Raw genomic sequence first — 10,155 nt, forward strand, 5'->3', positions numbered from 1 at the left:
ATTGTCCCATGGGTTTGGTGATTTTGCTGGGGTGCTCTGTTATTCTTCATTCGTTGCTGTGTGATTCAGTTTTCTTGCACCTTTTGTGCACACTTGTACAGGGATTTGGTGAATTCATTTGGGCTTTCGGCTCTGTTTGATGTGATTCCGAACTATGGTTGGGTTGGTTGATGTGGATTAGCTGAGCGAGGTGGCGATGTGTGATGTGCTTCTGAATTATGCGTCTGTCTGCTAGTTGGAAATTTGCAATGGATGTGGTCGGTCTACTTTATCTCCATTTCTCAGATCTTGTTAACAAGTCATGTGCTTGGATGCTATGTTTGGCGAATGACATCATCCTGTGAATGATTCTTGTGCTGGAATTTTTCTGGCTGTGATTGTTCATCTTGTGGATTAGATATCATAGTTGACAATTACAGTAGAGACTGCAATATTTTTCTTTGATCCTTTCAGTACTATCCATTTAATCTAACAGGTTAACAATATATAGTGGCACATTTGTTTGATGTGATTCTGAATTATGGCTGGGTTGGTTGATGTGGACTATCTGAAGGTGAAGCGGCTACATCTGACGTGATTCTGAATTATGTGTCGTCTGCTAGTTCGAAACTTGCAATGGATGTGGTCTACTTTATCTCCATTTCTCAGATCTTATTAATTAAGTTGTGTGCTTGATGTTATGTTTGGTGAATGATATCATGCTGGGGATGATTCTTGTGCTGGAGTTTTTATGGTTGTGATTGTTCATGTCTTCAAGATGATTCTTGTGCGTCAGAAATCTGCAGTTGATAACTACAGTAGAGACTACAATTTTTTTGTCTAATCTTTCAGTACTACAAGTAGTGGTGCATTATAGCAGAAACAAGTCTATAACAGGACACACTTACTATGACGCTCTTATTTTCTGTATCATCCTACACATCTTTTAACTGACAGAATGAGTAATTTGGTGTCTGACTGAACTTGCGCTGTTATCTGACAGCGGGATAACTTGGTTTGAGCAAGCAGTATCTCTGAGTAAACTTATGCTGTGATCAGGCTATGGGGTCATGGCTGGCAAAGTTTTGAAAGACCGGAAGGTGGATATGAGAAGGCGCCACTCATCACCGCAGACGCTATGATATTGTTTGCAGCTTCGGTGGCATGAATTCCATCCCAGCTCACGTAGTTCTGCGGGTCTCCGCAGGCCGTCGCACTTGCGATGTTGCTTGACACGCTCGAAGGAAGCGTTCGCTTGATACGCTCGATGCCCTGGGACGCCAGGTTGGAGGTGAAATCATTCTGGCCGATGTCGATCGTGTAGAGAGAATCGCGGAGAACACCGGGCGGGGGAAGCTGGCCTGAAATTCAATCGAAACGATCAGTCTCTGATGGAGCTGTAAAACTCAGAGAATTCAGACCGTGTTTTGTTTGCTATTTTTACCACTGGCGTCATCGGAGGCGATGGCTCTGCTGCTGAGCTCCTTCATCTGCCGGAGCTGGATGGCGAGGGAGAAGGGCGACGTGTTGGGCGGCAGCGCCGTCGAGGCGAGGGTGGCGAAGTCGGAGCCGACGGACTGCAGGTAGGGGCTCAGCAGCGGCAGCCCCATGGCCTGAGCTGATCAGTGATCAAACCAACACCAACAGTACGACACCACTTTTCTCTCGTCAGAATCAATCAAACCACTGCGTCATCGATAGAACGGCGATTAGTGGCAGGCACCTACTTATGAAGTCGATGACGAGGCGGCCGAAGTAGGTGACGCCGAACGGGGGCGGCTGCGCCGGGAAGGCGGCCCAGAAGCCGCCCGTGTCGGAGTTGGAGTCGCCCAAGTTGAACACGGCCGGGAACCTGCACCGCCACCCCTCGCCGGCCGTGCCGCCGATGCAGCAGCCGGCAGGAGCAGCTGCCACGCCGACGCTGTCCTCATCTCGGGGAGCAAAACCACGTGCGAGCGAGCACACAGCGGCGTTGTCGTGTTGGGCGTGGCCAAGCTTGCCATGCTTATACAGCGGTGCTGGGGCTGGAGGCCGTACTGATCGAGTTCAATCTGCATTTCGTCACTGTAGATATATATCACCACATAAGCTGTATGTTATATATCTCCAGTTCTCCACAGATACTATTTGCTTGTCTCTCGCTTGGCCCGTGCTGGGCATATGGTTAGGCCAAAGGCGATTCGATGGTGCAGTTCTGCTTTGGAAGCGCGTCGCTGCACGAACAAGCTAAATGGACACATACATACATGACACATGTAGCCCTGGGTCCTAACATTTCGTTGGAGCTGCGCGGTGGGCAGCCGATGACAAACTACACGCAGACAAGAAGTTCCAGACGAGATCTTCACCGCAACGCATACACACATGACTGAAATAACGTACTGTGTAGAAAGACTGTGACACGCCAATCTTGGCCGTCGGGCTGATGCGCCACACCCGCAGCTGACAGACACACTGAACCGCTCCAGACTCCATTACAAGTTACAGCTAGTACAGTGTAGGCATAATGTTGGCTAGACTAGAGGCGGGACCTGTCTCACTGTACATATGCGGAGACGAGAATCACGGGCAATGTTATGTCGTGCTGAGCAGGTGCTGGATAACCTTGTCGGGGTCGTTGTCGTGCATCGCCAGCAGCTCGGGGACGTTACGCGAGGTGAACCCCATCTCGTGGAGGGCGTTGTAGGCTTTCACAAACTCCTTCACCTGCGCCACAAGGTAAACAAACCACACAGTCCAGGTTTATGCTTTGCCACCATAACCGAAGATGAATCGTCAGGACAAAATTGTACATGCATACAGAAGATAAAACACACATGCGTCAGTGCACATGCTGAAGCACACATGCGCACTGTTGATTGAATGAATGATGGACATAACACAAATGCACACTATTGTTCCACTACTAAGTGACTGTTGTTCGTTAAACTGTGTGATTTACAGCTGTAGCCAGAACGGGAAGTATTCTGCTCATTATTTTATAACTGTCCACGTCAATTATTTGGTAAGAGGATTTCTAAGTAGGCAAGCATTTTCTCCCATAGAGACAACTATTACAACAAGTTTTAACTTAGACTGGATAGAACGACAAGCACAGTGCAGTTCTCCAATCGATTAGTGTGTGGCACTGGCGCGCGTGCACACACAAAGAGAGAGAGAGAGAGAGAGAGAGAGAGAGAAATGGACCAAATCTATAATACCTAAATAGTTCATCCCCACTATCTTATTTCTCTTCACATGAAGCCCGTCCACATCAGCAAGCATGCCACGTCATCACCTCAGTGCGTTCCGTTACCAGCATCAGCAAGCATGCCATGTCGTCCCCTCAGTGTGTTCCATAACCAGCGACAACAAGTACATAACCGACGAATACCAGCCATCTCGCCGTTTCCAGCAGTAAACCACTGACCCTCCCTATGCGAACGAAAATAAAATGATCGACCACCATCTCCGCCAGAAAAAGACGAGAGGACCAACACACACATATGGACCCCACCGCTACCCTGCAGCCTAGGCGCGCCCATCTTGGGCCACCTCCATGCGCGACGAGTCCCGCGCCCCCCGTCGGCGTCAAGCCTCTCCAGCACATGCAGATCCGCCCACCTGCACGTGAGGATGGAGGCTTGGCTCCTGTTAACCCCAGTTGGAGCCTCTTCTCTCTGCCATGCCCGTCCTCAACGTCCCACGGTGCCGTTGGCCTCCTGAAGGTGCTGTCACAAACGTGCCTAACCTGTCTCTACCTACAGTCGATGGTAACCAAAGTAGGGGCTCAGTATTTAATTAGCCTCACATTCACCCTTCAATTTTGTTTATGGATCTGGGGCAGTGAGGGATTGGAAACAGATTATATGTAGATGTGTTACTTTGTTATTGTAGCTGTGCTGATGTTGTTGCCTGTAAGATGTACTATGGTTTTCCCTTCCGCATAAGTGCAAAACTTGGTTAGCTGGCTTGTGTGATGTTGAGGCCAACAGTATTAGGAAGAGTTTCAGAAAGAATAAGCTAGCACAATGTCATCTTGGCTTGCATCCATTCCATTGATTACGAGTCGAGGGACTAGTCGAGACTAGTCGCTAGACTAGTCTATGAGTCGCATTCTGGGTGTCGACTAGAAATCTCGTGTAGACTAGTTCGCCGAGTCAAAGGAGTCGAAGGACTAGTCGTAGACTAGTCGTGCACCTTGAGTCTTTCGACTCATTTTTATTTTTATTTTTTAGGGATTGGGAGGGGATAAGTGAGCCAGCCATCCTCCCCCTTTCCCTCCATTGCTTATGCTCTTCATGGATCTGCACTCCTCTGCTCTGGCCCTTTCCCTCCATTGCTTCTGCTCTCCCTAGATCTGCCCTACGGTCTCCCTCTGCTGCCTTCTGGCTACTGGATCCGCTCGTCCCTCAGGTTGCAGTAAGCAAGCAAGCATACTAGCAAAGTAATTTCTCCCTTCTCTTCTTCCCTTCTTTGATTTGATTTTTACCCCCTGCCCTCTTCCTTATTTCGTTTTGTTTGCTTCAGTTTCAAGATCCTTAGGTCTGAAGTGCAATGTCTATGCCGGAAATATCTCAAGTATTGTATTCAGCAGCAGCAGCTCAGGCCAATGAGCAATATGATCCATCGAAGGATCCTGCAAGAAGCCAACTAGGAGCAAGGATCCAAAATGGAAATATGCTTACTGGCCTAATCTGCAGGACAAATTGACGCTCTAATGATCTTTTTATAGTATATATTACATATTAATACTAGGTTTTAGTAATTGATTACTGCAAGTTGTGAACTACAGTACCATGTCGACTAGTCCAGCAGTAGTCTAGGTTACAAATTAATGCGTGTGAAACTATGAAGAATTCCCCACAAAGGTAAGTGTTGTAATGTTTTATGCAGTTTCTCCAAGTGTTGTAGCATTGCGGTTAATTCAGTGAGTATGTCAGTTACTATTGTGTCCTTCCAGCTACCTTTTCCTGTATGTATGTTTTATTCATCAGAAATTAAGCAATTTCCTATGGTATCACTACAGTGGAGCAGAAAACCTGAGGAGTATCTTCCAAGAGTACAAACAAACTAACCCAAATCGTAACAATTCTGAAACTGAATTGTTTAACTATTGTCCCTCCAACCTCATAATATGCCCTTCTCTCCAAAATTTAACCTAATAGTTTCTATGCCTTTGTTTTGCATTGCTTTGTGTTCTATTATTGGATCAATAATTTATAGGTACAATAGTGTGTGTTTTGTGATCTTAACCAAATGCATATTGCTTCACTTGGAAATATATTCTGAATTGGTTGAGCCTACCTTTTCCTAAAAAGGTACGGTTTCATTTTCTTTATTTCGATAGGCATTTGTACTGAAGATTTAAATCAACAAGTAGTGACATTCCTTATTGATTTATATGTGGATTTATCCAGTCAAGCAGGGATTGAATTTTAATTCTTTCGTGCGAACTCAGAAAGAGGGTAAAAATGAGATGAAATATGATCACATGTTTTTTTACACCCAAGAATTTGGCATGTTTTTTTTTCATTAGAAGAAAGTTAGAAACACCATGTTACTTTCCTAGATTTTCTGCAATTTTTCTGCAGACTAGGCCTCTCTTAGCTCTTGATGGTTACTTCACACATCAAAGACCTGGTAAAGTGGCCCATCCATTTGATTATCTAATCTTGATGCATTATTTTTGTTTTTTTCTCTAATGGTCTATTATTTGCACATTGTTTTGTCAGCAAAGCTAAACTACCATTTTTTGTCTCAAGTGTGAACCCTCTTTACCCAAAAAGTTACTGATAGCATTTTTTTTTGTTTCATATGGAATCCATCTAATATTTCTGGCAGCATGCAGACTGAATTGGAGGGCGAGAACATACTTGGTATGCTAAGTTTTTTTTTTGTCATTTGAGGGCTTCATGTCACGTCTATGTTATTCAATTTTGATGTTTCTGATTGTACTTCAGAAAGAACATTTAGTGACTGCCATTTTTTTCATATACATGAACAGAATATCGATAAATGTAACACTCATTTTATTGTTATGCAATTCAGGAAATCTGTAAATGTGTGATATCGAAATGTGGCCAAGATTGTAACATCTTCTGTGAACATCTAACTGGTTGAGATGATATTACGAAATTGAAACCTTTTAGCCTAACCTCAGGTATGAATAGGAAACATTAAGTTATTATAAGTTACCTTTTGTTAGGTAATTTGATTTTTTCCCCTTAATGGTCGAAACACCATTTGATGTGCTGATAACGCATACATGACACTTCCACATAAGTACATTATTTGCTATCACATGTATATAATATAGTTGGTATTTGTTTCCTTGCAAATTAATTGCATAAATTCCTGCCGCAACACGCAGGGTATCGTCTAGTTAACTGTAAAATGTAACAGCCATCAGCTGTTTGTACCTATGTGATTGGCCACAATGAAAGATAGTATTGGTTCACCGATACAGTCACATAATACAGCAAAGCATTGGTTTTTTGTAATTGACGATGATGAAAGAAAGTATTGCTAAAGGACAAGATAAAAGAGAAAGATCATGCCTTTGTTGGGTTATCTCCATAATTTAGCACAGCAAATGAAACAGCTTCACGTCCAAGCCCCATAGACATATACTTCTCCACAAGTGGATCTCCTGGGGTAGCCTGAAAAAGGGACAAAACAGAAAGAAAAACAAGTATTCAGAGATACTTTATTACACTAAAGACTTTAATGAATATACCCAACTGTTATAAACATCTGGCATGCATTTATCATGTGGAATGACACAGCTAAGTTAGGGATGCAAAGGAGGTGAGGAACCTCGAGCGGAGTCATAAAATAGACTATAGAGAAATGTGCTAATATCTGCAACATCAAATTTATATACTACAAAAATATATTTATGATGAATCTAATGAAACTTATTTCGTGTAATAGATTTTCATATATTATTTTATAAACTTGGTCAAACTTAAAGAAGTTTGACTTAGGACAAAGCTAGGACTTAGAATAATTTGGAACAGAGGGAGTATAACCAATCTTTTTATTTAATTTTTAATATAAGTAGCAGAACCTTGGTAGCAAGCTGTCAACGGATAGCACGGACTTCAGTACATAACTTAAGGGTGTGGGCTTAACAACATAATTTTCTTGCAATGCTCTAAGTAGGCAAGCCTTTTCTGCCATAGAGACAACTATTTCAACAAGTTAGAACTTAGAATGGATAGAACAACAAGCACATACATAGGCCTGAGGCTAAACTAGCTTAACCAGTATACCCTCATGATTTTCTTGCAATTTTGAAGGTATATTTAAATGGATTTTCAGTCATAGGCCATGGCAGCCCCAGGCGAGTCTCTGCCCCTGCTTAAGGTTAAAAGTGGCATCGAGTTTGAGCTAATAGAAAATCCAAGCAAAAAGCAACTATGTACATGAGAAAGTGGATTCAAGTTGGGTCTAACAGAAAAGGGTATAAAATGAACCAACATAATAGGTGTTGCTAGACCAGACTGCAAAGATTGTTGTAATTACAATACATGATTTCACCATATTAATGTACTACTGCTTTGGCAGAGAGGGATGGGGCAAGTGAGAGATATTGTTTACCATAGAAGTAGTGGATGTTGAGTGTCTTGGCCCTCTTGGCGGCTGTGGTTGTTGTTGTTGTTGTGGTGGTGGTGGTGGTGGCGTCTGCCTTTCAATTACAAACTTCCCCCAGTTGGGGTTTTCCTTCTCTGCCTCCGCAAGAATCTTTCTTTCATACTCAAAATCAAAGTTAAAGGTGCTGCGGGGAACTTCTACCATCTGTGGTGCCAACTGAGGCTGAAAACATAACACTAATTAAAAGGGTGCTAATTATCCAAACGCTGTGAGGGGAAGGGTAAATAAAAAGCAGCACAGCCTTGCATAAGCATACACGTTTGCAGAATGGTGGGATGCTTCTCTAGAAAATGAACAGAATAGGATGAGTTTTCAGGGAACCCACAAAACTGGTGAAGCATGCTCTCATACATTTCAACCCATACTATTAACTATCACACCAACATTTTAGGATCAAAGTCTGAAATAGTTACAACAGCAATAGGATGAGTTCTTCTACTGTGAACCATAACAAGACTATTTCCATGTATTCCTTACTCCTTAGACACTTCCATTCAGACATATGTTGCATCCAGTGTTTAGATATGCCATCATCAGTATGGAACAAGCTACACCATCTATTTTTCAGTTAGTCTGCTAAGGATGGAATGGTCCATCAGGAGAACCTGACATGCCCCTGCAAACTTAACAAAACCTCCTCGCTGTCTATTATATGTGGGTCCAGACCCACATGGCACAGAGAACCTAGGATAAAAAGGATAAACCACTAAAACTAATCAGCGGTGCTTAAGATCACCAAGCGCACTAATTGACAGCTAAAGCTGTCTCCTCGCTGACCGTATGATGCTAAGTTGCTAACAATAACTCGTTTGTACATTTCTAGCACATACCCATGCACTAAATGAGGACAGAAACAGACATTTAGAACAATTAGTTATTAGCTAAAATGTCTTGCTTGAATGCATCACAATTTATTCACTACTCCAAGGAGTACTATTTCTCACAATCCCAAGGAGAATAACTGGCAACAGAAAACAAAACACTTATGGTAGTATGTTGATGTCCAGCCAATGCACAGAAGTTAAAGGCACCCATTTAACTACGAAACAGCATTTTTTTGGAGCAACACTCTTAACACTGGAGAATGAAAACTGAACTCAGTCATTACTCATTAATACAACTTTTTTGGTAGCAAAGTAGATTGACAGCTCTTGCATAAGAGAACAGGAAAGTAGTGATTGTATAATAAATCATATAACTTACAGGAGGGGTTATCCGATATTCTGGCTTTATAACAACTTGTATGCCCACTGCAGCGAAACAATGAATTACGTTAGTAACCATGAACTGTTCTCAATAACAGTACAGAAGGGCACAATATTGGGCAGTTTGTTAGTCTGGCATGGTAGCAACAGTAAAATATATACAAGCAGGCACTCCCTTCTCTGTATACCAATTCAAAGTCCAACCAATCTCACAATATTTTTCAATTTTCAGCATGACCCCCTTCTTCGCGAGGAAGCATGCTCTGACAAGCTAAGTTAAGTTACACATGTAATGGCCAAATTGGGGGAAATTACTAGCTAAACAAGTTTAAGCGCACACACATGCTGGCTACAAGAGAAATGATAGGGTTAAAAGACCAACAAACAAACTCGTGTAAAACTGCCTCAGTTTCAGGTCTATATTGTTCAATTCCACTTTCCACTCACGGGCTCTTAAATCAGAACTCAACTAAGAGATCCGCCGATCTAACGCGCACGAAACCACTCTCAGTTCGATCGAACGAAAGATCTAGCGAGCCCTACTCGATACAGCACGGAGCACCCGGGTTCTCGGATACCGAACAGCCCACCAACCAGGGCACCAATCGGCCGTATGGCATCCAAGCAGTACAGAGTGAAGGGAGAGGGGATTACTCGATGTGGAGGACGACGACGAGGAGGGAGCGGGGGGCGGGGCAGCGGGGGACGAGGGAGCTGCGGTGGCGTGGAGGTACGGCGCGGGCCGCTGCGGCGGTGGGCCGGCGGCGCCGTGGGTGGGCTGGCCGACGCGCGGGTAGAGGGACGAGCCGCCCCCGCCCCCGCCGGCTCCGCCGTACGAGCCGGAGCCCGACCGGCTGCGGAATTCGTAGTCCATCGGCGCCGGCGCGGGGGTGGCGGTGGTGGTGGGGTCGACGGGCGATGGGTCGGGGGAACGCGGTTTGGACTTTGGAGGGCTAGCGATGGAGCGGAGTCGTGTTCGTCTTCGTCGGGGAAGAAAGAAAGTGTACACGGAATTACGGCTCCCCTAGAAAAAAAACTATACACGGACCCAGGCGCGCGGTGCTGACGGTAAAGGGCGGCTCATCAAGGGCCGGCCCTTCGCGCACTCGGCCCCAAGCAAAGCGCGACGTTTCTCTTGCCCCGATGGGCTGTGCGGGCCACCGGTCAAGGGGCCGTAGCGAGCCCATAACATATGAAAAAAAAAACCCATTAAAAAACAGATAGAAAAAACCATTGCTTTTTCTGGGCATGGCATTATGAGCGGACGGGACTATTCCCGGTTCAGTTTGCATACCGTACTAGATCATCGTTGGCGTGCGTTGCCGCACCCGTC

The 10,155-nt window shown here is 44.5% G+C and overlaps 2 protein-coding genes across 2 annotated transcripts; both read right to left on the bottom strand.

The window, feature by feature from the left end:
• Window positions 1-821: 821 nt before the first annotated feature.
• LOC119333143 (GDSL esterase/lipase At4g01130-like) lies at window positions 822-2,454 on the bottom strand. The gene is made up of 4 exons (XM_037606145.1): window positions 2,340-2,454; window positions 1,707-2,015; window positions 1,424-1,597; window positions 822-1,340 (listed from the first exon to the last, which is right to left on the bottom strand). Exons 1-4 carry the CDS (start codon window positions 2,452-2,454, stop codon window positions 1,048-1,050), a joined length of 891 nt encoding a protein of 296 aa, XP_037462042.1. The 3' UTR covers window positions 822-1,047.
• LOC119329659 (homeobox protein Hox-D9-like) lies at window positions 2,323-9,696 on the bottom strand. Its single transcript, XM_037602724.1, has 5 exons — window positions 9,477-9,696; window positions 8,821-8,867; window positions 7,564-7,779; window positions 6,519-6,620; window positions 2,323-2,685 (listed from the first exon to the last, which is right to left on the bottom strand). The coding sequence occupies exons 1-5, from the start codon at window positions 9,694-9,696 to the stop codon at window positions 2,554-2,556; spliced, it is 717 nt and encodes a 238-aa protein (XP_037458621.1). The 3' UTR covers window positions 2,323-2,553.
• Between the last annotated feature and the right edge of the window lie 459 nt (window positions 9,697-10,155).

This window comes from Triticum dicoccoides, chromosome 7A (genome assembly GCF_002162155.2).
Source record: "Triticum dicoccoides isolate Atlit2015 ecotype Zavitan chromosome 7A, WEW_v2.0, whole genome shotgun sequence".
Classification (NCBI taxonomy): domain Eukaryota; kingdom Viridiplantae; phylum Streptophyta; class Magnoliopsida; order Poales; family Poaceae; genus Triticum; species Triticum dicoccoides.